This window comes from Centroberyx gerrardi, unplaced genomic scaffold, assembly GCF_048128805.1.
Source record: "Centroberyx gerrardi isolate f3 unplaced genomic scaffold, fCenGer3.hap1.cur.20231027 Scaffold_54, whole genome shotgun sequence".
In the NCBI taxonomy this organism is placed as follows: domain Eukaryota; kingdom Metazoa; phylum Chordata; class Actinopteri; order Beryciformes; family Berycidae; genus Centroberyx; species Centroberyx gerrardi.
In genome coordinates this window covers 262501-289982 of record NW_027605188.1, presented here as the reverse complement: position 1 = coordinate 289982, position 27482 = coordinate 262501, and the positions used below count along the sequence as shown (strand labels likewise).

General features: G+C 42.6%; 2 protein-coding genes and 1 pseudogene across 2 annotated transcripts in view; 1 reads left to right on the top strand and 2 right to left on the bottom strand.

Annotated features, from left to right (window-relative positions):
* The window catches only part of tsc22d4 (TSC22 domain family member 4), a 90386-nt gene that overhangs the window by 62886 nt on the left and 18 nt on the right, over positions 1 to 27482 (bottom strand). The gene's annotated exons all lie outside the window — the stretch shown is intronic.
* Positions 438 to 6937, bottom strand: LOC144538164 (uncharacterized; annotated as a pseudogene).
* The window catches only part of atp1b2a (ATPase Na+/K+ transporting subunit beta 2a), a 23763-nt gene continuing 23061 nt past the window's right edge, over positions 26781 to 27482 (top strand). The window contains exon 1 of the mRNA XM_078282266.1: positions 26781 to 26886. Coding sequence (XP_078138392.1) covers positions 26781 to 26886 — 106 coding nt within the window. The remainder of the gene's footprint in view (positions 26887 to 27482) is intronic.

The window sequence follows — 27482 nt, the reverse complement described above, 5'->3', positions numbered from 1 at the left end:
GGTAGTGTAGTTCAAACAGTCCCATAGACACATTGCAAGTATAGGACAACAATTTTGGGAGAGAGTAGAAGGATTGCCTACCAAAACATGTAATTTCACACTAAATTGTTTTAATTTTTTGGTCATCGCTGGGTATAAAACCATGACAAAACCACTAGAATTCAATGTTTTTTCTATGTTGAGAAAAGTGTAACAGTTGATTTCTGTTTCCTCATTTTGAAGCTTGTCTTGAGAAAACATATCACTTACCTTTTTGGTGTGCTCACAGGAGCTTGGGCAGAAGCACTTTGGCCGCAGTTGTTTGCAGCAGAAAGGACTGTACATTCTGAACTGTACATGAAACACCATATAGAAGTTCAAAGATAAAGCAATGCATATACATAGACATCATTATATTCAAATATGTTTATGATGCAGAACACCATAAGCAAAGCAGATCACCTCTCTCCACACAGACTAGCATGGAATGTGATCTCGTCTTCTGGGAATTCTTCAGAGCAAATTGGACAAACCACCTGAAATTTAAAAACACAATTGCACTTTATTACAAAAAACTAATACAGGGATGAATACTGGCCCAACTGGGACCATAGTGGTTTTTGATGTTACTTATGTGCTAGGTTTACCTTACTCTTGTCCTCAACTATCCATAAGTCTTTGGAGGTCTGCAGATTTATAGACAATGCTTGTAATAAACAGTCAATATCTTAACTGTCATGTTCCAATGATCACTGGCACAAAATTAAAAAAACAAAAAACAAACCTTTCCTCTCACCTGAACCTCATTATCATTGTCAGTCTCATCAGAGGACAGTTTTCCTTTGCATGTCTTGATGTGCACTGCCAGCATCTGCAAAGGCATTACTTCATCACACTGGTAACATGTCTTCTTTGGCATCTTTGAAAAGTGGTGTGAGTCAGGAGGCAGAGGAGAGGTATCCAATGTCTCCTGGAGTGGCACAATGTAAAAGATGGCTTTTCCACCCGCTGACAGCTCGCAGAGCTTTAGCAGAATACCCCTCTGCTTCTGGAGGAATTACCACCAGTTTTCGTCGACCACTTCCACCTTCAAGGAAAAAACAAAAATAACTGGTTATATGAGTAGGGATGAGGGATGCAGTGTTACAGCAGCTATGGCTGGTAAAAAATAAAATTCCTTTATGTGTATTTTGTTCACATTCAAAAGAATGTCAGTGGTTAAATTTGTTATGCTACAACAACAGGCAGAAATTGGGATGTAGTAAATGCATTAATGACAAGAACCAAACAAACAAAACCTTATGTCATAGTCTTGCAAACCTGTTGCTTTGTGCAAGAGCCATCCTCCGCGAAGACCATCCATTTTGGGAAATGTTTCAGTCAGGATCCTTGAAATCTTGGATATAGGTAAAGAGCAAAGCAGAGAGAGACAGAGGGAGAGAGAGAATATGTGTTGTGGTGATTGCATTTCACACTGAGAAAAACTACTGGACTGATAATTGTACCTCTGTATGGTCACTGTCTTCGGGAATAGACACCGTTTGTCTTCCCATCCCTGCTTGGAGGAGTTCAAGCTCCTCAGTTGGTAAAGGTGTCCGGGTAGTGTTTTTTGGTAGCAGATAAAAATTAAGAGGAGTTGTCTTATTGTTGATCTTAAAACACTGTTTGGTGGCAGTTAAACACCTCTTTTTACCACGATTTACATTTGACTTGAAATATCCTGGAAACGATCTGTGGATTGAAAAAAATGTACAGGAGATTAATGGGTAAAAGTTGCATGATGAAATCTAAATACCATACATCCATTTTCTAGGAGAGTTACAGACCTAAGTGTACTCTAATCATATATCACATTATCTCCATACATTATTTTAACATTTTATGGCATTAAATGTTTGTGATTTATATGATGTGACTAAATAAAATTTTAAATGTTTCTTTAATTAAATTATTAATCCTCTATAGGCCAACTCAACAAATCTTTTGCTAACCCTGAACACATGCATCCTGATAAAGCAAAGTGAATGAAATTATCTGAATTATATTAACCTAGTCATCTCCTGATGCACAGTAACGTTGCATGGCCCTGGTCTCTCAGTCCTGGTTTCAGTCTGGCTTGGTAGACTGTTGGTATTTCTCTCAGTCCTGGTTTCAGTCTGGCTTGGTAGACTGTTGGTATTTCTCTCAGTCCTGGTTTCAGTCTGGCTTCGTAGACTGTTGGTATTTCTCTCAGTCCTGGTTTCAGTCTGGCTTGGTAGACTGTTGGTATTTCTCTCAGTCCTGGTTTCAGTCTGGCTTCGTAGACTGTTGGTATTTCTCTCAGTCCTGGTTTCAGTCTGGCTTGGTAGACTGTTGGTATTCACAGCATTGAGCAGCAATGACACCAGGTTCCTGGTTGCAGCCTCAATTGCAGCATGACCCTAAATCAATTTAAAACAATTTCAGATTTAACACATTTTCAAAATCAAATTATTATAGCTAGACATCATAATTGGTCATGAGCTTCATTTAGCAAGCTGTCTAGGTTTTAAAAGGTACAATACAGTATGTGAAATCGCTATGTAACAACACTGAAACAACTATATGGCTGGTGGCCTGCAAAAACCCTTCACATGGTGAAAATTTGCCATTTTCTTTTTTTTTTATATATTTCCACAAACTATAAACTCTCCCCTATATATATATATACATTTTTGAGTAACTGAGATAGCTCTCTCAGATCAAAACTTATGAGTATTTTAATCTGTTATGTGTCGAAAAGTAAAAAGTTAGAAAATGGCTTAAGGGCAGTTAATAGCACAGCGAAAAGGCAAATTCCTGGGCAGCAGGACTGCCACCGATGGTATGTCACAGCTGTTTAGACCAGATAATCATAACTAGCTAACGTTAGTTTGCAGACATATTTAAACAAATTTATTGAAATGTTTGAATCAAGCATGAACATAATAAAAGATGAGCTTCTCTGTCCAAGCCATGAGAAATAAGAATACACCCCCAGTCACGTATACCTGACGAGTGCAAAGAAAACGCCACTAGATGGCAGTATGCACACACTGCTACTCCCGTTCCTGTCTTAGTAAAAGCCAAAAGCCCATTTGACAACACAAAGTGGACTGTAGACTAAAACGTACACCGAGTAGAACATCTATGCTATTTCTCTAGACCAGAATAAAGAAAATACATTTACTTGAATGAAACTTCTTATTTAAAAAGATAGAGGGAAAGAGAACATTGGAAAAGCTGTTGCATAATAACATGTTATTAGGCTATTCTGCAGACTGGTGATAGTCCCAGTCGTCACATTTACAAACTATTACTATTTTCCTACTATTATATTATTCCTACTTACTATAATGCACATAACAATAAATTTAACAACCTGGGAATGTTTGCATTACTTTGAACTGATGGAAGAAAAGGGTGAGAACATTATTGTTAACTGTTAGCTGTGCATGGGGAACTGAAAGCACTTGCCATGTGTTGTGAGCGCTATCTGCCGTTTAGTTTCTAGACCAGACATGATCAAGGTTTCCTCTGTGATCTTAAAAAAATGTGTAGCATCGACATGCGACGAGTTCTCCCAGACCACCAGCAGACAGCGCTGGCTAGCAGGCTATATTATGCTAGCTTACTTCCCTTATACTAAGTGAGATGGGAAACTAGTAACTACTGGCCTGATATCTATACAGCTGATAAGCAAGCAAATTCATAATGGTTCATTAAAAAGTAATTAAAGATGTATTAACTAGTCACATGTGGCTGTTGGGTGCTGTTTTCGCGTTGCTGCTCCGACATGTTTCTATCAAACTGTCCGCCTCTTCTTACTGTTCTAACCAGCGATCTGATTGGAGATCAAGCCAGCCAATCGGAGTGGAGAAGGTCATGTATGATTGGCTGGCTTGATATCCAATCAGATCGCTGTAACACTCTGCATGTTGAGCGCGCAGAGCAGGGCTGTCGGGAGAGCAGGAGAACTCTGTGGAGAGAGCAAGACAACTCTTTGAAAGATGTTGGAATTCTCTGCATATGTGGATAAGAACAGACATGCAAATTAACTTCTATTCAAGGGCGGATATTTCATTTCACTGTTGGGGGGGACAATAAACAGAAAAATTTCTCGAGCAATTCCTGAAGGGGACACCAAAGGTGCCGCCAAAAGTACTGTTGTATTAAATGTATATAGAGGTCCATTATGAAACATTTCCATAAGCACTTCATTCCTTTCTTATGAAGATTTTATCAAATTGCCTTTGATATTACTGGGGTCTTTCTACTTGGCGTTTCGGTGCACTGAAAAATGATCGGATGTCTGTTATTCTTTTCTCTGCCATTTTAACTGACCTGGCTGGCTGACAAATAGACACACACACACACACACACACACACACACACACAGCATGCAGGTTATTTACAGTAGTAGGTGAGATGCAACACCCATTAACTGAACTAAAGCTAATATATGCCTAATTAGATTTAGTTTTCCCGAAAAAGCAGATCTCTAATGTTTTGCTGTCAGTGTGTAAAAGTCCAGAACGCTATGAAGCCTGCCAGAAACTTACTTATATTTTAACATAATGTTTGTTGTAATTATGTCTTTTTTATTAATTAAGTCTTCATTTATTTCCAAAATTATGAACAAAATAACATTGTGGCAGCCATTTTACATGCAGTAAGAAAAAAATAATATACTTAGAACCTAATTACATAGGGTAAGTTAATCTTAAATATTATATTATAGAAATATTACTGTTACCATCTACAAAAGATAAAGTATTTTGGTATGAAATCCCGCATTTTAATTTAACCAAGTATCCTGTATCATAAATACATGTCTGGCATTTGTAACAAACCAAACCGCTTGAAAATCGGTCGAAAATTCAGCGAGTTATGATGATTTTAATTGTGGACAGACCTCCTGCCTCCATACACACACATGCATTAGGAGACTCGGCTCCGTACCAACACGCTGACGCACGAGATCCAACCGCGAGGTAACGGAACAAAATGTAGTCTGGTTACAACTGTGAATGTGTTTTATTCTATTGAGTGGTAGAAGTAAAGAAAAATGTCTGACACATCCTTTGTTTTAAGTTAACCTCAGCTACTTACTGGAGGTCTGCCACCACTGACACACTTCCAGAGATCCTCCACACACACTCGTACCGAGGGCTGATGTGTGTGTGTGGGGGTTCGGGGAGGCAGGTAGGCAGTGGACCAAACCACTGTGAGGCGTATGAGGGGGGGACTCAATCTTTCGAAACTTAAAAACGCATTGTTTTGCGTCTATAATTATCACAAGTGCTTTCAATGCATATTATTATATTATTTAAAATTATATAGTTATGTTTACAATGATATATTGAGGGGGACAACTCTCTGTTAGTCCCAGGAAGGGGGGGTCCGGACCCCCCTGTCCCCCCCGTGATTTCCGCCCCTGCTTCTATTGAGTGCAAAATTGATTTTCTTTTCCTCAAAGTTAATAATTATTTGTGTAACACTACATTTCTCTACAAAATTAAGTTCTTGGTGCGCTCAAAATGTCCCCTCGCGCGCAGAATTGTGACGCAATAATAACTCCATAGTTTCCTCCCTGTGTGCTCACTGCTCTGCTGCTGGTTTCCTCCCTGTGTGCTCACTGCTCTGCTGGTTTCCTCCCTGTGTGCTCACTGCTCTGCTGGTTTCCTCCCTGTGTGCTCGCTGCTCTGCTGCTGGTTTCCTCCCTGTGTGCTCACTCTGCTGGTTTCCTCCCTGTGTGCTCACTCTGCTGGTTTCCTCCCTGTGTGCTCGCTGCTCTGCTGGTTTCCTCCCTGTGTGCTCACTCTGCTGGTTTCCTCCCTGTGTGCTCGCTGCTCTGCTGGTTTCCTCCCTGTGTGCTCACTGCTCTGCTGGTTTCCTCCCTGTGTGCTCACTGCTCTGCTGGTTTCCTCCCTGTGTGCTCGCTGCTCTGCTGGTTTCCTCCCTGTGTGCTCACTCTGCTGCTGGTTTCCTCCCTGTGTGCTCACTCTGCTGGTTTCCTCCCTGTGTGCTCACTCTGCTGGTTTCCTCCCTGTGTGCTCACTCTGCTGCTGGTTTCCTCCCTGTGTGCTCACTGCTCTGCTGGTTTCCTCCCTGTGTGCTCACTCTGCTGGTTTCCTCCCTGTGTGCTCACTCTGCTGGTTTCCTCCCTGTGTGCTCGCTGCTCTGCTGGTTTCCTCCCTGTGTGCTCGCTGCTCTGCTGCTGGTTTCCTCCCTGTGTGCTCACTCTGCTGGTTTCCTCCCTGTGTGCTCACTCTGCTGGTTTCCTCCCTGTGTGCTCGCTGCTCTGCTGGTTTCCTCCCTGTGTGCTCGCTGCTCTGCTGGTTTCCTCCCTGTGTGCTCGCTGCTCTGCTGGTTTCCTCCCTGTGTGCTCACTGCTCTGCTGGTTTCCTCCCTGTGTGCTCACTGCTCTGCTGGTTTCCTCCCTGTGTGCTCGCTGCTCTGCTGGTTTCCTCCCTGTGTGCTCGCTGCTCTGCTGGTTTCCTCCCTGTGTGCTCGCTGCTCTGCTGCTGGTTTCCTCCCTGTGTGCTCACTGCTCTGCTGCTGGTTTCCTCCCTGTGTGCTCGCTGCTCTGCTGGTTTCCTCCGACTCAGGTGCCTCTCCTCCTCTCCCCTCTCCCCGCTTCCATAGCCGACACACACACACTCACACGTACATTTACAAACTGGACTCCCCCATAAACTGAACTGAACTATTTCACAAATCGAACCACATTTACTGAAACATCTCACAAATTGAACTATATTACTACCTCACAAACTGAATTGCATTACTGACAATGAAATTCCCTCTTGCGTTGTTTAATGTGCTCTCGCTCTGGAGCTATGGGTTAACCGACCGTCGTCGGGAGAGTGTACCGGGGGAGGAGCGCTCTCCGCCGGTCGTGCCAAGCGCGCTTACTAGCACTTTGCCCCATGAACTGCATGGACAGATGCCGAGACATGTCGAGTTGCTTCTGTGCCTTTCTGTTTTGAAAAGCTGTTTTGTGTTTTCTGAGAATTCTCTCGCTGACTTTGTTAACATGACACGTTCTACAAATGAGTCGCCACAGTGTTACAAAACAGATATCTGATTTTTCTTTTATTGTTAATCTCCAGTGATGTACAGCCTAACCCTGGCCCAGCTGACACTGACATTAAGATTTGTAATACTCCGGCTGACTTTAAGTGCAGGTCTGGTCTGGGTGTTATTCATCTGAACACACGTAGTGTGCTCCCTAAAATTGATTCGTTACATATCTGGGCTAAATCAACTGGTGCCGATGTTATTGTCCTATCTGAACCTGGCTCACTAAATCTATTACGGATAAAGTTATCTCTATTGGCGGGTATAATGTTTATCGAACTGATCGCCCCAAGAGAGGGGGTGGGGTAGCTATTTTTGTAAAGAGCAAATTTCTTGTGAATGTTGCGCTCTCTAAATCTGTCAGCAAACAATTGGAGTTTCTGGCCCTAAATACTGAGATATCTAAAGGGCTTTGTATCACTATAGTCGGGTGCTATAGACCGCCGTCAGCTGTTGCTGATGCACTTCCAACGCTGTCGCAGTTTCTATCACAGCTGCAGTACAGCGAGATCATTTTGACAGGTGACCTAAATTGGGATTGGCTAAAGCCTATATCTGACGGTTTTAAAGATCTCTGTAGCTCACTAAATCTTACCCAAATTATCGGGTGCCCCACACACCCTAACTCCAAATACCCAGAGAAATCATCTTTAATTGATCTGATTTTAACTAATGCTCCCCACTACTCTGAGACTGGTGTTTCTGCAAACGATATTAGTGATCACTGTGTAATTGCTGCAATTAGAAACACCAAAATTCCCAAATCTAAGCCTCGTTTTGTTATAAAACGAGATATGAAGCACTTTTCTGAACAAGGTTTTTTACATGATTTATTTTACCACGACTGGGAAAAAATCGATCTCATTGATGATGTTGAAAATGCTTGGACACTTTTTTATGATTGGTTCTCGCATATCGTGGATAAACATGCTCCTGTTCGAAGGTTTAGAGTGGAGGGACGAGACGACGCTTGCTTCCCCTGACCTAAGTTACTCCATGAGAGAAATTTGGCTTGGGCGAAGGCTAGCAAAACAGGACTGAGGCTGATTGGCTCCATTTTAGGCAACTACGCAACCGTGTCACTTCATTTACCAGACGAGCCAAGTCTGAATTTTATTTGTCTGCAACGACTAACAATTTGAATAATCCCAGGAAATTCTGGAAAGCTATAAAATCTATTTCAGCCACTGATATTCGTAATGAACTGCCTCCTTGCATTGTGAAGGACACCACATCCATTTCTGAAAAATCTGCTATGCTGGAATGTTTTAATGAGCACTTCAGTGCCTCCGGTTCCCTGTTTAACCAGTCCCTGCCTTTAAAAACTTTGCCTTCCTCAGACATGATTGTTGATTGTATTCTTGATGGTCAGCCCTTTTACTTTGTTCCCTTCTCTGCTGATGAAGTTCACAGAGCTCTTCTTTCGCTGGACACCAAAAAACCTGCAGGTCCAGATAATCTGGAACCATACTTTTTAAAACTTGCAGCTGATTCTATTGCTAAACCCTTATCAAGCATTTGTAACCTCACTCTCACTCAAAATGTCATCCCAAAAATGTGGAAATCTGCCCATGTTCTCCCTCTGTTAAAAGGGGGGGACCCTACATCACTAAACAATTATAGGCCTATTTCCAACTTAACCGTCTTGTCGAAGGTCCTTGAAGGATCGGTAAGTGATCAACTGAAGGAGTTCCTGAGCGCTAATAATATCCTTTCATTGTACCAGTCTGGCTTCAGGAAACAGCACAGTACCATCACGGCATCCTTAAAGGTTGTTACCGATAAAATTGAGTCACTGGATCACAAAAAAACCTGTGCCGCTCTTTTTATCGATCTTTCTAAGGCCTTCGATACAGTTGACCACCTTATCCTGAAGCAACGGCTGCTCAGTACTGGGTTGTCTGAGCAGGCTGTTGGCTGGTTTGAAAATTTCCTCTCTGAAAGGACACTGTGTCAAATTTGATGGCACTTCCTCCAGTGTACTAGATGTTGCGTCAGGGGTCCCACAAGGTTCTGTCTTGGGTCCACTTTTGTTTACTATCTATATTAACAACCTGGGTCAAAATGTTCCCAATGCACAGTTTCATTTTTATGCCGACGATACTGTCATTTACTGCTGTGGTGCCGCCCGCTCAATCACTTGAGTGTTTGCAGTCTGCTTTTGGTATTGTAGAGTCACGGTTGTTTGATCTGAAACTTGTGTTGAATGCTGCAAAAACTAAACTGATGTTGTTTTCTAATGCCAGGAAGACATTAGCTTCTCTTCCTAACATTGTAACCTTACAGGGCCGTCAGATTGAATTTAGTGTCACAATACAAGTATCTAGGTATTTTAATTGATGATCGTTTAACTTTTAAACTTCACATTGAAAACTTAGTAAAGAAACTAAAGCTTAAGCTAGCTTTTTATTTTAGAAACAAATCCTGCTTTTCCTATGCTGCCAGGAAAAAATTGGTTGAGGCTCCGTTCCTTCCCTTGCTTGACTCTGGTGATCTGTTGTACATGCACGCCTCTGCCCAGAGCTTTCATTGGCTGGACACTGTGCACCACAGCGCTCTGAGGTTCGTCACAGCTGCAAAGCTCTCACTCACCATTGCACCCTGTATGCCAGAGTTCAGTGGCCTTCATTGGCCTTGCGCAGACTTACTCATTGGTACATATTTATTTATAAGTCCATCCTTGGTCTGCTCCCCTCTTACCTCTGTGGGTTTATCTCACTCAAAACTAGTAATTATTGTTTGCGCTCAAATGACACCCTCTTACTGTCCGTCCCTAAGGTTCGCACTGAATTTGGCAAACGGGCCTTTCTGTCCTCCGCCCCGCAGTCTGGAGCCACTTGCAGACAGACTTGCAGCTAGATGAGCTGATCCCGATTAGGGCATTCAAAAATGTAGTGAAGGGTTTGGAGGCTAATTCAATTGGAATTTGTAATTGCTTCCTTAGCTAGACCCGTTTCCTCCTGTCTGTCTTTTAGGCGTATGACTCTGTGAGTTGCTACTGTATGTTTTGTTTTATGTGCTTTTAATGTTTGCTTGTATGTTGTTTGAAAATCTGTATTGCTGCTATCTTGGCCAGGGCTCCCTCGAAAAAGAGATCTTGTAATCTCAATGGGACTCACCTGGTTAAATAAAGGCTTAATGATAATTATAACATGTCCAAACCCCTGTGCTATGAGGTGGACTCACGGTACCTGGCTGCAGCTTATCACGCAGAGCACTTTCAGTTAATCAATCAATCAATCAATTTATTTAAGTGCAGAATCACCATGAAGCATGGTCCCAATACACTTTACAATTAAAAGAATACATAGGACAAAACATACAGCAAGCAAATAAAATAGTTAAAATAAAACAACCCTAAAAACAACCCTAACCCTAACCCTAACCCCAAGTTAAAAGGGTATTTGAATATAAATAATAAAAATTAAAAGGATGTTTGAAAAGGTGATGGAGCCGACTAAGTTGTAATTCTAGGGTAGGCTGTAATGAAGTGAATAAAGGTGGGTTTTCAGTCAGATTTAAATATTTCAACTGAGCTTGCTTGAGAGAGGCTAGGAAGATGGCGGCAGGTGTTTGTCACAGCCTGGCAGGTGCTGCTGTCTCACCTTTCCAAAAATATACTGGAAAACCGCCAATCATTTTAGCTGAAACCCCGAAAAAATGGTCACCATGGACATTTCACTTGAGAAATATCAAATCTAAAGAGGTATCACATTTTGTGATCTTAATCGTGCGCCTACTGATTGTTACGATCTTACCTCTGTGGGGAAGCTGGTCAGCCGCCTCTATGCATTCGACTCAAATCGAGTTGCCGGATGAGACTGCCGTACCCCTGGTTTCGTGGAGTCAATACACCATATACTCCGCTGTCCTGGACGGTGGGCAAGCTTTGCCCCGATGTCGACAGCGCGGCTGCTACGATGGGAGAACCTCCGCTTCTGACAACCGGAGATTATCTACCTTTCTCTGTACCATCCTGTTGCTCTGTGGGGATGTCCACCTCAATCCTGGACCAGAAAATTTCCAGCAAAACCGATGTGAGGGACTTCAATCTGCTGCGAGATCCGAGACCGCCGGACTTCAATCTGCTGCGAGATCCAAGACCGCCGCACCGCCCGAGTACTGGTTTCATCCCCTTCAACATGCACCTGTTTTCAGTGGAGCTGCGATTCCACCTGAAGTTGTTGTCTCACACGGAGCTGCGACCCTACCTGAGACCGCTGCTTCCCACGGAGCCGCAACTCTACCTGAGGCCGCTGCACCGCCTGACTCCCAGCTCCACCAACTCTCTCCAGCGGGATTACAATTTGATATCTCGCCACAAGGTAACTCTCCGATCAAATGTGTAAACAAACTGGACAATTCTACACATAGATTAACTGCAGGTCCTTATATCAGGCCAACTGGAAATGCGCCACGGATTATTACGAATGCTGCGATTAAAAAACAACACGCTACTAAAATATTTCAGACTGCAAACCATGCGAAAGTGCTATGGGACCCGAACGTGAAACCTAAAGGAATCTTTGGCGGACATTTAAATATAAGGAGTGTTGTATCAAAATCTGAACAACTCGAACAATTATTAATGGACTCTAATCTTGATTATTTATGTCTCTCTGAAACCTGGTTAACTCCAACTACCCCACAAGGTGTTTTTAACGTCCCAGGTTATAATATCTATAGGAGAGACAGAACGCACAGCAAAGGGGGCGGGGTAATGATTTTTGTCAAAGAAGGCATCCAATGCAACCAAATTAACATTCCTGATAACATCTTGGAATGTATTGGAGTCACCATTACATTATCTCCTGAAATGTCTTTTGTTGTCATCGTACTTTACCGACCACCAACTGCAAAGGATGAGTTCTTTGGTCATCTATCTAATGTTCTTAAACAATGTGATGGTAAAGAAGTCCTTCTCATGGGCGATTTTAACTTAAACTGGCTAGATAACACACGCAGGAAGAAACTGAAGGATATTGCCCTTAAATTTCAGATGAATCAAATGGTGAATGGTCCAACCAGATTAACAAAGTCTTCCAAAACTTTACTGGATTTGATATTTGCAAATAAAGGTGAGCGTATTGCAAAAACATACAACTTAATCACTGGTCTATCGGATCATAATCTCACTTTAGTGGCTAGAAAGTTGTCGAAGACACGATATAGAAATCAAAACAAAATGGAAGGCAAAACACATATTTCACTTATCCCAAGGAAAGATTTAGAACCTTTTGAGAATGAAATTAAAACAACCAAATGGAGTGATACAACTTATGGTAAAAACTGTGAGCAGGCCTGTGATGATTTAATGTCAACATTTAAGCAAATCATCTCTAAATTTACTAAGACGATGACCCGCAAATCCAATGCAAAGTGGAGCTTACCTTGGTTTAATGATGCACTGTGGCACCTTATGAAGAAAAGAGATGCCGCCTTGAAACAATCCTTAAAGTCAGGTTTGGAGACTGATCGCTTGGTTTATAAAGGCCTCAGGAATAAAGTTACAACACAGCTTAGGAAGGCCAAAGCAAATTTCTTTCTCAAAATAATTAGAGATGCAAAAGGAAATAGCAAAAAACTATGGAAAGCCATTGACAAACTCTCAGGAAAAGAGCGTCCAAAATGTGGGGCCATACAGATTAAATCTAATGGAACACATGTTGCTGATAGCTTGACTATTGCTAACAGTTTTAGTGATTATTTTATCAATTCTGTCCTGGAACTGGGTGTGAATTCTCCACCAGTCCAACTTCCTCAAATCCTAAACAACGATGGAGACTCCTTGAATCTGAAACCTACAAATGAGGCAAAGGTCAACCAAATTTTGTCATCACTGTCATGTTCCAGAGCCAAAGACATCTATGGGCTTGACACAGTGTTTTTAAAAAAGCATAGGAATGACTTAACAACCTCAATTACTCAAATAATAAACCAGTCATTTCAGGAGAGTATATTCCCCAGTGCCCTGAAACATGTCATTGTAACTCCAGTATACAAGTCCGGAGACAGGCAGGAAGTATGCAACTATAGACCTATCAGCATACTTCCTGCCATATCGAAGGCTGTCGAAAAAGTGGCTGCAGAACAGCTGGTAGCTCATCTTGATGCTGAAGCTCTGCTGCATCCTATGCAGTTTGGGTTCAGGTCAAAACATTCAACCGAAACAGCATGTTGCTACTTCATTGAGGTCATTAAGGCCAATCTGGACAAAGGAGGGGTGGTAGGAGCGGTCTTTCTTGACCTGCGTAAGGCCTTTGATATGGTAAACCACCATATACTCCTCTCCAAGCTGTCTAATTACAAACTCTCCTTACATACACAAAACTGGATAAAATCATATTTATCAGGTCGTACCCAATGTGTTCGGATTAATGACGATCTGTCACCTTCAAAAGCCCGCACAATGGGAGTACCTCAAGGCTCCATTTTAGGACCATTGTTATTCAGCTTGTACATCAATGATCTCCCATCTGCATGTGATGGAGTGGAGATTTTGATGTATGCTGATGATACAGTCCTATATACACATGGCAAGGATGCAGCTCATGTTGCTGCCAAACTCTCACTTGCTATGGACAAAGTTGCAACGTGGCTAAATGACTCCTGTCTAACCTTAAATGTTGGAAAGACAGTGACTATGTATTTCTCTAACAAACAAAAACATGGTGACTGTCCCGACATTTTTGTAAATGGACAAAAAATAAAAAATGTTGACGAGTTCAAATACTTAGGTGTTATTTTGGATCCCACTCTGAGTTTTAAGAAACATATAAAAAAGATGAGCCAAACACTGAAATATAATCTAGCCAATTTTAGACATATCAGAAATTCGCTTACAACTGAGGCATCTAAGATCTTCTTAAATGCAATGATTTTTTCTCACTTTTATTACTGTATGTCGTGTTGGTCTCAGGCAAACAAGACAACCTTAAAGCCGCTTGAGTCTCTTCATAAACAAGCCCTGAAAATATTTGACAGGAAACCACGACAATATCACCACTGCCGCATAATCTCTCGATATAATATGTTAAACTTTGAAAATGCAATCATGTATTCAGATATTCGTATGGTGTTCAAAATAATCCACAATGCCGCTCCCCCACCCTTGAAGATCTTTGTCCAACTCTGCTCTGAGAACACCAGCAGGACTACGAGGTCGACCTCAAGGGGGGAGTGTAGAGTTCCCAAAAGAGGCTCTGCCTATGCTCAATCCTCCTTTTCATTTAAAGCTATAAAGGAATGGAACAAACTTCCCACTGACCTGAAACTCTGTACAGATCTCCACACTTTCTCACACGAAGCTAAGAAATGGATTGTAAATAACCAATCATGCCTACATTAGTCTACTACTTTGCTACTACTAACTTAGTTTTTTTCACAGCAAAGTTTAATAATTTTATTATTCAAAGTAGCATAATGTGATCTCACATATTGTGCAGTGTGTGTATGAAATGTGGTGATGTGACTAGATGTGATTTTTTGTACTTCAACATGTACTCTGTAATTTATTGTATTGTTTGTGTTGTATTTTATGTCGACCTGCCCTGGGACTGCAGATGGAAATTAGCAAATAGCTATAATCTGGTGCAAAGCATCTTTTCTCTTTACTGAGATCAATGTTCTCTTTTGCACATGGTCCCTGACAAATAAACTTAATAAACTAAACTAAACTAAAAAAACTAAACTAAACTAAACTTTAACATGTAATGGAAGTCCATTCCACAGATAAGGGGCACGGTAGGCAAACGCTCTGAAGCCAACTGATCTTTTGTTGCTGAGGGAATGACCAGGAGACCAGCACTGAGAGCGAAGAGGGCGTGCCGGGATATATGGTATAATTAGCTCAGATAAGTACGGTGGTGCAAGTCCATGCAAAGCCTTATAAGTTAAAAGAAGAACCTTAAAATCAACTCTAGCTTGCACTGGTAACCAGTGAAGAGAGGCCAGAATGGGTGTTATATGATCACATTTTTTAGTCTTTGTCAAGATTCTAGCTGCAGCAACAAGCTGAAGACTTCTAGTAGCACAGCTAGGAAGACCAGAGAGAAGAGCATTACAATAATCAAGTCTGGAAGATACAAATGCATGGATTACAGTTTCAGCATCACGCAATGATAGAATAAGTCGGATTTTAGCAATATTACAAAGATGAAAAAATGCTGTCTTGGTAATAGCCTTGATATGAGACTGGAATGTCAGACGAGAATCAAAAATCACTCCAAGGTTTTTGATGGTTGAGCTTTCAGAAATAATGCAGCCATCAATGTTAACACTCAAATTCGCAAACAAATGCCCATATTTGGCTGGTCTAACAACTAATAACTCTGTTTTATCAGCATTTAACAGCAAAAAGTTCAAACCCATCCTTTTTTTTATTTCTGATAGACATGCCTCTAAATTTAGGAGTTGGGAAAGGTCATTTGGCTTTACAGGTACATATAGCTGTGTGTCGTCAGCGTAGCAATGAAAATTAACACTGTATTTGCAAATTATGTCACCAAGGGGAAGCATATAGATAGAAAAGAGCATAGGGCCAAGGACCGATCCCTGGGGTACACCGGACTTTACTTCAGAAAATTCAGAAATTGTATTATTGTAACTTACACGTTGAGTTCTATTTGATAAATATGAATGAAACCATGAAAGCGCCGTCCTGGATACCAATATGCTTCTCCAAGCGGTTTATAAGTATGCTGTGGTCCACGGTGTCAAAAGCTGCACTCGAGTCAAGAAGCAGCAGCAATGATGTTAGGTCAGAATCAAGAGTAATTAGTAGATCATTGATTACTCTGGTCAAGGCAGTTTCAGTAGAATGACGGACCGAAAGCCAGATAGAAATTTATCAAAAAGATTGTTGTTGGATAAGTAGGCAGTAAGTTGGTCAGCGACAGCCCTTTCAGGTAATTTTGATATAAAAGGAAGATTGGAAATTGGTCTATAATTGTCTAGAATTTGCGGATCAATGTTAGGTTTTTTGAGCAGCGGTTTAATAATGGCAGTTTTAAAAGCTAAGGGCACAGAGCCCACGGAAAGTGACTTATTGATAATATTAAGAATAGGACTATTTAAAACAGGAAACAGATCCTTAAAAAGATTAGACGGTATAGGGTCTAATATGCAGGTTGTAGGTTTGGAAGCAGTTACCAGGCTGGTAAAGGCCTCAGGGGAAATTATTTCAAACTGTGAAAGAGTGCAGTTGGTCCGAGTCACAGTGCCTGCATCCATCAAAGTATTGGAGAGTTCACAGCCGTCATTCTGAGAAGAGTGTGGACCAGTGATTTTATCTCTAATTGAGTCAATCTTATTTGTAAAGAAGTTCAGAAAATCATCAGCCTTGAATGAAGAGCTCTTAGCAGGGTTATTCTGTGTGAGTTTAGCAACAGTATTAAACAGAAACCGTGGATTATTTTTATTAATGTTAATCAATTGGGAGAAATATGCTGTCCGAGCGGCTGAGAGTGCACATTTATACTTCTTAAAACGCTCAACCCAGGCAAGGCGAGAAATCTCTTGTTTTGTCATACGCCGCCTGCGCTCAAGTTTTCTACAAATCTGTTTGAGTGCACGGGTGTCATCTGAAAACCATGGCGCTGATTTCATCCGAGTGTGTTTTCTGGTTGTAAGAGGAGCGACAGAGTCAAGCGTTTTGAGTAAGGCACTATTCAGATTGTCTGTGAGATTATTAAGGGAATCAGAATTTGCGCTACAGGAGTCAAGTATATCAGGTAAACACTCAGCCAGTATAGACCTAGCATTGCTGTCAATACGGCGATAAGTATATGTATCAGGCTCTGAACACTTACTCAGAGTTCAGAGAGAAACATTGAAAAAGACACAGGAGTGATCAGAAACTGGAACCTGTAGAATAGATGAAACATCAACAGCAATACCCTTTGTAAAAATTAAGTCCAGTGTATTTCCACGGTTGTGAGTGGCATTCTTTACATGTTGGGTAAAGTCTAGACTAGTAACAAGGTCCATAAATTCCATCGCTCTAGAATCTGAACAGTCATTTACATGCAAGTTAAAATCACCCAGTAAAATTACTCTATCATATTTGACAAGAGCAATCGATAATAATTCAGAAAACTCCGATAGAAAATTAGAATTGTGCTTTGGGGGTCTATAAATGGTTAATGCAAGAATGTGTTGTTGAGTTCTGATAGCCATGGCTAAATATTCAAAGGTTGAGAAAGCTCCAAACGTGCATTCGGTGCAAGTTAGAAAAGATGGTTGCTATTCCACCCCCTTTCTTTCCTTGTCTAGCAGAAAATAAAAAGCTATAGTCTGGGGGGGAAGCCTCAATAAATGTCGCTGAGGCAGTAGACGAGAGCCAACATTCAGTAAGAAATAGAAAATGTAGACCATATTGAGAAATAAAATCACTAACAAAAAAACGTACTAGAAAGCGATCTAATGTTCAATAATGCAAACTTCAAATCATCTGAGGAGGATGTGGAAGGTGCAGAATCAAGCTTCTTCATGCTAATTTGCACTAACTTGTTGATGTTGAAAGGCCAGTAGGTTTTGCAGAATAGGTTTTGCATCCTGCATTATAGCGTTTGTGTGGTGGTCTATTTTTGATTATAACTGGGATGATAGAGAGGCTCTCTGGATTGTCACAAGAGTTAATTGGGCTGTAGGGGAGCTGGCGGTACAAACAGGAGGTGAAGACGTCTCTGGGGATGAAGAAGAGCAGTCAGTGACCGGTGTGCAGTCCAGAGCTGTTGTGGAGCGAGCAGCAGTCAGTCGGTGACGTGAGGCTGTAGTAACTGCATGACTACAAGACCTTTGAAGAGGAAATGCATGGTAGTACAGCGGCCCCTTCCTCCCTGGAACAACTTCGTTCCATTACCCAGGATGCTGAGCTACACCTTCACCTCCGTATAATCACTGAGAAATCTGAGGTGCTGCTCCGCCTGTGTGACCTATTTGAGAGCAACACATCAGTTACAATGAAAGTGGCTGACATCCTGGATGACCTGCAGATCAAGTTTGCTGCCGACAGAGAGCTGAAGACGGAGTCCCTCAGTCCCTTTTTTGATCCGTTTGAGCTTCCGTACAGTCAGAAAAAAGAGACTCTGGCTGTTTTCGAGCAGGCGTATCAACTGGCAGAGGAGAAACTCTCTAAGTACATGGATGGTGCCCAGCCAGCAATGGGTTTCCTCAAGGAGTGCAGGGTCTTCAGCCCATCATGTGTGGTACTTTTCAGTGAGGAGAGGAGCATTCTCACACATCCCTGGGCTCATGGACCTACCACAGGAGGAGGTCCATCTGTACCTCATTAAGTTTGCCCCTGCAGCACTCAGTGCCTCAGCATCAGGATTTGTTGACACTGATCTCTTTTGGGAGAGCATGAGAGAGCCACTGCTGCACTTGTCACTCCTGGCCAAAAGATACAAGGATTATGTCACAAATTCAGCAGATGTTGAAAGATCCAACAGCAACTATAAACTGGCAGCTGTAACAGATGACAATGTGGAGGAAGATGGCTCTGATGAAAAGAGATGCAGGGCTGGACTGACTAAAGTGTGGAGGTTCAACCCTCCAGTTGAATACATGTACAGGACAGTTTAAAAGGAGCATGTTTATTTTATGATTTTTTTTACAAATCCCCTTTAACTGGACTGATGAATAAATATATATTTTTCTGAATAATTGATCATTTTTGGCTGTTTTTCCTAATGTCCGCAGAATATTGCAGAATAATGATTTCTAGCCGCAGAATTACCGTGGAAATAGGGATTTTTTTCCACAGAATCCTGGAGGGACTATTTACTGATCAGATATTGGCTCTGTGCTGCGACAGTAGATTACTGCTGTTCCATAACAGTTTATGTGTTAAAAATACAAAAGAACAACTGGATGAATCGACTTCAGCTGTTTTTATCACGACAAACAGTTCCGATTCTCCAGATCTGATTTTGACATATTGCTAGTTACAGTTTCTGATATCTGTAATTGATAGTGTGACAGAATGTAAACACTGGTGTTGCTAGGCTACCAGTTTTTAATTGATACAATGTGTGACACAATGTAAATAATGACATGTCCCTGTTTGGGTCCACTTTTGTTTACTATTTATATTAACAACCTGGGTCAAAATGTTCCTAATGACATGACATGTTTTATCCCTGCTGTCGCGGGATAAAACCTGGTAACCTAGCATACCAGGTTTTATCCCGCGACAGCAGGGATATGGACCTATGGATGTGGGGTCTATGGATCGCGATGTCGCTCTATTCTCCAGTTTATAGTCACTTCCCGGCAGGAACGTTTCCACTAAGTTCAGCTGTTAGACTCTTAGTCTTTTAAAGGGGAGTTCATTGATTTTGGACATTTATATAATTAGTCTCTTGTAGTACTTTGTATCCTGATATTTTGACAAACAGTTTGGACTCATTGTTGCAGCAAGAGGCAGCGGAGCTCGCTGTTTCAACTGACAGCTGACTGGAGACAAGACAACACCAACAACAACCCACAGACAATACTGTCTGTGGGTCCAACAGCTACAGACAATACTGTCTGTGTGTCCAACAGCTACAGACAATACTGTCTGTGGGTCCAAGAGCTACAGGAGGAGAGAGGAGTTATATAGAGGAACTAAATCAACGAATCTATCCTTTAATAGATACAATGTGTGACAGAAGGTGAACAGCCAACTGTTGCTAGGTTACGGGTCCACTGTCGTGACATTTTGGCACTTCGTGGATTGCCTCTCGACCAATCAGATTGCTGGTTTGGAACTAAGCTGTATAATGAATCACCACAGCTTCAAAGATCTTCTGGTCTTCAGGCTGAAGCCTCAGAGGAGTTACTGCAGTCTGCCACGCTGCCGTGAGCTTTCTGTTTTTAAACTTCAGTCTGAGGCCGGCTCAGTATGCCGTACTACTCACATGATACACACTACATGCAACATGTAACTCTGGTACATGTATGTTTCATATGGTAGTATTCAAAAATGGCAATATTGAACAAAAACGCAGCAAAGCTGGTAGCAACAGATGATCTGATCCATCATATTAAAGGTGTACAAAAGAAAATGTACTCAAAGTGAAAAAAGTAAATGTTTCAGTCCGTCTGGACTCAGCTGATACAGCAGGGAGCTGCGTATGGACAAACAACGATTAGTAATTGTAAACAGCTGGGTCTAATAGCTGATAGACAGCAACCATAGAGGAAGATGGACTACACATTTTACAAAAAGTTGAACAACAAAGATGTGAAGTGTAGATATAATTAAACAATAGTACCAACAAATACAAAGGAGCCCAAATATCGGGGAAGTCTTCCACATTCAAATGTAGAAAGGAACCAGAACAATATGAGGAGCTTTGGCAGTAAAGATCTTCGAGGAACCAGGAGGGAGAACCAGAGGAAACAGGACAGGTCCAAAGGTTCATTCAGACCAAACAGATGTTCTGTTTTGACTTCATATCCATCTACTCTCACACCGTAGGACTTTGTTCCATGTCAGTATGTCCACGTGGCAGTATTTTGTTAATGAGGAGGCAGTATTTTGTTAATGAGGAGGCAGTATTTTGTCAAGGCGGAGGCAGTATTTTGTTAATGTGGAGGCAGTATTTTGTTAATGTGGAGGCAGTATTTTGGCAATGAGGAGGCAGTATTTTGTTAATGTGGAGGCAGTATTTTGGCAATGAGGAGGCAGTATTTTGTTAATGTGGAGGCAGTATTTTGTCAATGAGGAGGCAGTATTTTGGCAATGAGGAGGCAGTATTTTGTTAATGAGGAGGCAGTATTTTGTTAATGAGGAGGCAGTATTTTGTTAATGTGGAGGCAGTATTTTGGCAATGAGGAGGCAGTATTTTGTTAATGTGGAGGCAGTATTTTGTCAATGAGGAGGCAGTATTTTGTTAATGTGGAGGCAGTATTTTGTCAATGAGGAGGCAGTATTTTGTTAATGTGGAGGCAGTATTTTGTCAATGAGGAGGCAGTATTTTGTTAATGTGGAGGCAGTATTTTGTCAATGAGGAGGCAGTATTTTGTTAATGTGGAGGCAGTATTTTGTTAATGTGGAGGCAGTATTTTGTTAATGTGGAGGCAGTATTTTGTTAATGTGGAGGCAGTATTTTGTTAATGTGGAGGCAGTATTTTGTTAATGAGGAGGCAGTATTTTGTTAATGTGGAGGCAGTATTTTGTCAATGTGGAGGCAGTATTTTGTTAATGTGGAGGCAGTATTTTGTTAATGCGGAGGCAGTATTTTGTTAATGCGGAGGCAGTATTTTGTTAATGTGGAGGCAGTATTTTGTCAATGCGGAGGCAGTATTTTGTTAATGCGGAGGCAGTATTTTGGCGATGAGGAGGCAGTATTTTGTTAATGAGGAGGCAGTATTTTGTTAATGAGGAGGCAGTATTTTGTTAATGAGGAGGCAGTATTTTGTTAATGCGGAGGCAGTATTTTGTTAATGAGGAGGCAGTATTTTGTTAATGCGGAGGCAGTATTTTGTCAATGCGGAGGCAGTATTTTGTCGATGAGGAGACAGTATTTTGGCGATGAGGAGGCAGTATTTTGGCGATGTGGAGGCAGTATTTTGTCAATGCGGAGGCAGTATTTTGTCAATGCGGAGGCAGTATTTTGTTAATGCGGAGGCAGTATTTTGGCGATGTGGAGGCAGTATTTTGTTAATGAGGAGGCAGTATTTTGTTAATGAGGAGGCAGTATTTTGGCAATGAGGAGGCAGTATTTTGTTAATGAGGAGGCAGTATTTTGGCAATGAGGAGGCAGTATTTTGGCGATGAGGAGGCAGTATTTTGTTAATGCGGAGGCAGTATTTTGTCAATGTGGAGGCAGTATTTTGTTAATGAGGAGGCAGTATTTTGTTAATGAGGAGGCAGTATTTTGGCAATGAGGAGGCAGTATTTTGGCGATGAGGAGGCAGTATTTTGGCGATGTGGAGGCAGTATTTTGGCGATGAGGAGGCAGTATTTTGGCGATGAGGAGGCAGTATTTTGTCAATGCCGAGGCAGTATTTTGTCAATGCGGAGGCAGTATTTTGTCAATGCGGAGGCAGTATTTTGTTAATGCGGAGGCAGTATTTTGGCGATGAGGAGACAGTATTTTGTTAATGAGGAGGCAGTATTTTGTTAATGTGGAGGCAGTATTTTGTTAATGTGGAGGCAGTATTTTGTTAATGTGGAGGCAGTATTTTGTTAATGAGGAGGCAGTATTTTGTTAATGTGGAGGCAGTATTTTGTCAATGTGGAGGCAGTATTTTGTTAATGTGGAGGCAGTATTTTGTCAATGCGGAGGCAGTATTTTGTTAATGCGGAGGCAGTATTTTGGCAATGAGGAGGCAGTATTTTGGCGATGAGGAGGCAGTATTTTGGCGATGTGGAGGCAGTATTTTGGCGATGAGGAGGCAGTATTTTGGCGATGAGGAGGCAGTATTTTGTCAATGCCGAGGCAGTATTTTGTCAATGCGGAGGCAGTATTTTGTCAATGCGGAGGCAGTATTTTGTTAATGCGGAGGCAGTATTTTGGCGATGAGGAGGCAGTATTTTGTTAATGAGGAGGCAGTATTTTGTTAATGTGGAGGCAGTATTTTGTTAATGTGGAGGCAGTATTTTGTTAATGTGGAGGCAGTATTTTGTTAATGAGGAGGCAGTATTTTGTTAATGTGGAGGCAGTATTTTGTCAATGTGGAGGCAGTATTTTGTTAATGTGGAGGCAGTATTTTGTCAATGCGGAGGCAGTATTTTGTTAATGCGGAGGCAGTATTTTGGCGATGAGGAGGCAGTATTTTGTTAATGAGGAGGCAGTATTTTGTTAATGAGGAGGCAGTATTTTGTTAATGAGGAGGCAGTATTTTGTTAATGCGGAGGCAGTATTTTGTTAATGAGGAGGCAGTATTTTGTTAATGCGGAGGCAGTATTTTGTCAATGCGGAGGCAGTATTTTGTCGATGAGGAGACAGTATTTTGGCGATGAGGAGGCAGTATTTTGGCGATGTGGAGGCAGTATTTTGTCAATGCGGAGGCAGTATTTTGTCAATGCGGAGGCAGTATTTTGTTAATGCGGAGGCAGTATTTTGGCGATGTGGAGGCAGTATTTTGTTAATGAGGAGGCAGTATTTTGTTAATGAGGAGGCAGTATTTTGGCAATGAGGAGGCAGTATTTTGTTAATGAGGAGGCAGTATTTTGGCAATGAGGAGGCAGTATTTTGGCGATGAGGAGGCAGTATTTTGTTAATGCGGAGGCAGTATTTTGTCAATGTGGAGGCAGTATTTTGTTAATGAGGAGGTAGTATTTTGTTAATGAGGAGGCAGTATTTTGGCAATGAGGAGGCAGTATTTTGGCGATGAGGAGGCAGTATTTTGGCGATGTGGAGGCAGTATTTTGGCGATGAGGAGGCAGTATTTTGGCGATGAGGAGGCAGTATTTTGTCAATGCCGAGGCAGTATTTTGTCAATGCGGAGGCAGTATTTTGTCAATGCGGAGGCAGTATTTTGTTAATGCGGAGGCAGTATTTTGGCGATGAGGAGGCAGTATTTTGTTAATGAGGAGGCAGTATTTTGTTAATGTGGAGGCAGTATTTTGTTAATGAGGAGGCAGTATTTTGTTAATGCGGAGGCAGTATTTTGTTAATGAGGAGGCAGTATTTTGTTAATGAGGAGGCAGTATTTTGTTAATGCGGAGGCAGTATTTTGTCAATGCAGAGGCAGTATTTTGTCAATGAGGAGGCAGTATTTTGGCGATGAGGAGGCAGTATTTTGGCGATGAGGAGGCAGTATTTTGGCGATGTGGAGGCAGTAGTTTGTCAATGCGGAGGCAGTATTTTGTCAATGAGGAGGCAGTATTTTGGCGATGAGGAGGCAGTATTTTGGCGATGTGGAGGCAGTATTTTGGCGATGAGGAGGCAGTATTTTGGCAATGAGGAGGCAGTATTTTGTCAATGCCGAGGCAGTATTTTGGCAATGCGGAGGCAGTATTTTGTTAATGCGGAGGCAGTATTTTGTCGATGCGGAGGCAGTATTTTGGCGATGCGGAGGCAGTATTTTGACGATGAGGAGGCAGTATTTTGGCAATGAGGAGGCAGTATTTTGTTGATGCCACAGAAGGAAAGGGGAGAGGCTGGTGAGCCTGTCTGAGATGTCCCTCCACACTGGACTGAGGGTCTCCGCTGTGTTTCACTACAGTGTTCGTTAATACGAGTGTGAAGTCGTCAGATAGTTTTACCGATGCATTGTGGGTCACATGGGCAGCTGAGCAGATAGATCACATTACTGGAATTACAGGTAATGAAGTGTTTGATCTTGAATTGTTGTTTAGTCATGAAACTCATAAAAGTAAGATATCACTTTATTAATTCCCTTGGGGAAATTTGTTTTGTCATGAGGTGCGGCGGCGGCACGGGGAAAACCCTCTGGGCCCTCGATCCAGTTCCAGTTGGCTTTACTGGCATCACAGCAGGAGGTGATGTGTTGCCAAAGCATTCAGTGTGAAGCATTGATCAATATTACTATGACTACACACAATACAATCATCACTGTAATATTTCACTATATAGAGAACTCTACAAGTACGGAGGGGAGGTTTTATTTTGACAGAGAAATCTGGTATCTAAATTTGGAATTTATTGAAATAAATTTCTTTCTTTATTACTAAATTGCTTTCTTATTTTTGCATATTTAACACATTCCAAAGAAATGCGTCTCTGTTTCTGTCTTTAAATCACGCTGTTCACACAGCCGCTGATGATCTGAGTTTGGACAGAGTTCATCTTTCTTTAAAATTCTTGAATTTAAGGTAACTTGCCAAACAAAACTTTAGATTTAGTAGAGTAGCACTTCAGCTAGACTAGCTACAGCCAGACTCTGTCTCTCCATACACCCTGAAGCACTGTGCGCATCAGCTGTCTCCGGTACGTACCAGCCTGCTTCAAGACCTCCACCATCATCCCCGTCCCCAAAAAGCCAAGGACCACAGGACTTAACGACTACAGACCCGTCGCCCTGACCTCTGTGGTGATGAAGTCATTTGAGAGCCTTGTGCTGCCACACCTCAAAAACATCACTGACCCTCTCCTGGACCCCCTGCAGTTCGCCTACAGAGCCAACAGGTCTGTAGACGATGCGGTAAACATGGCCCTCCACTTCATCCTCCGGCACCTGGACTCCTCAGGAACCTACGCCAGGATCCTGTTTGTGGACTTCAGCTCTGCCTTCAACACGATCGTCCCGGCTCTGCTACAGGACAAGCTCTCCCAGCTGAGCGTGCCTGACTCCACCTGCAGGTGGATCACAGACTTCCTGTCGGACAGGAAGCGGCACGTGAAGCTGGGAAAACACGTCTCCGACTCCCGGACCATCAGCACCGGTTCCCCTCAAGGCTGCGTTCTTTCCCCTTTACTCTTCTTCCTGTACACCAACAGCTGCACCTCCAGTCACCAGTCTGTCAAGCTCTTGAAGTTCGCGGACGACACCACCCTCGTTGGGCTCATCTCTGGTGGGGATGAGTCAGCCTACAGGCGGGAGATCGGCCGCCTGGTGTCCTGGTGCTGACTGAACAACTTAGAGCTCAACGCTGTAAAGACAGTGGAGATGGTTGTGGACTTCAGGAAGAACCCGGCCCCACTCACCCCCGTCACCCTGAGAGACTCCCCAGTCGACACTGTGGAGTCCTTCTGCTTCCTGGGCTCCATCGTCACCCAGGACCTCAAGTGGGAGCTGAACATCAGCTCCCTCACCAAGAAAGCACAACAGAGGATGTACTTCCTGCGGCAGCTGAGGAAGTTCAACCTGCCAAAGACGATGATGGCGCACTTCTACACCTCCATCGTTGAGTCCATCCTCACCTCCTCCATCACCATCTGGTACGCTGCTGCTACTACATTTTTTTATTATATTTTTTTCATATTCTGTATTGTAAATATCTTTTTGTTTTTTATATTTATATTCTTGACTTTTTGACTTGCAGTACTAGTGTTTTTTTACTTCTACTTTCATATTTTTCTCCATGTTTATTGTATGCACCTACATACCAAGGCAAATTCCTTTTATTGTGAACTTTTCTTGGCAATAAACCTGATTCTGATTCTGATAAAGTTTTTGTAATCTCTCTCTCTCTGTCTCTCTCTCTCTCTCTCTCTCTCTCTCTCTCTCTATTCACAGTTCTATTTATTGTCTAACAGCATGAGAGACACGTGACATCATCAATCGCACGCGCGCGCGCACACGCAGCAACACTATGTCAAATGTGTAGCCTACAGCATCATGTCTGCACACACACACACACACACACACGCGCGCACTGCCTGTATGTTGGGGGCGGGGTCGTCGGATGAAGACGCCCTCCCATTGGCTGTTGGAGGGTAGCTGGTGATGACGTCAGGCCGTGTATCTGGGCGCGGGGAGGGGGAAGGGAGGATAGGCTCGAGCTCCGCTTTACCGCAGTGACACCGTCGTGTCTCTCGCTCTCTCTCTCTCTCTGTCTCTCTCTCTCTCTCTCTCTCTCTGTCTCTCTCTCTCTGCCTGTCTGTCTGTCTTCCTCTCTCTACCTTTCTCTCTCTCTCTCTCTCTCTCTCTCGCTCTCTCTCTGATGAGCTCCATCGGACCAATCATCAATCAATCACCGCCGATCGGATCAATTGTTTGAGCGTTCATTTTTTAAATCAATCGAATCTACCGCCGGAGGCTCGAGCATCTCTGCCGTCACCGGGAGCACCGCGAGCCGGAGAGCCGCAGCGCGAGACATCATGTCCAGCAGCAAGGAGGAGGAACGGAAAGGCTCGAGCGAGTGGCGGGAATTCTTCTGGAACCCGCGGACTCACGAGCTGCTGGGCCGAACCGCCACGAGCTGGGGTGAGTTCTGTTCAAACACTGTGTGTGTGTGTGTGTGTGTGTGTGTGTGTGTGTGTGTGTGTGTGTGTGTATGTGTGTGTGTGTGTGCGTGCGTGCGTGCGTGCGTGCGTGTGTGTGTGTGTGTGTGTCGCTCTCTCTCTCTCTCTGTCTGTCTGAAGCTTTGAAGAGCTTTATTGGCACTAAATACTTCAGTATCTGTTGCCAAAAACAAACAGACAATCAATAAAAGTAGCACTCTGTCTGTCTCTGTCTCTCTCTCTCTCTCTTTCTCTCTCTCTCTGTCTAGGTCGCTCTACCACTCTCTCTCTCTCTCTCTCTCTCTCTCTCTCTCCCTCTCTGTCTCTCTCTCTGTCTAGGTCGCTCTACCACTCTCTCTCTCTCTCTCTCTCTCTCTCTCTCCCTCTCTGTCTCTCTCTCTGTCTAGGTCGCTCTACCACTCTCTCTCTCTCTCTCTCTGTCTCTCTCTCTTTCTAGGTCGCTCTACCACTCTCTGTGTCTCTCTCCCCCTCTCTCTCTCTCTCTATAACACAGTGATGCTGGTTTGTCCTCTGTCAGCCATGTCCTGTGTGAAGGTCATCTCTCTGTTCTCGAGTCTC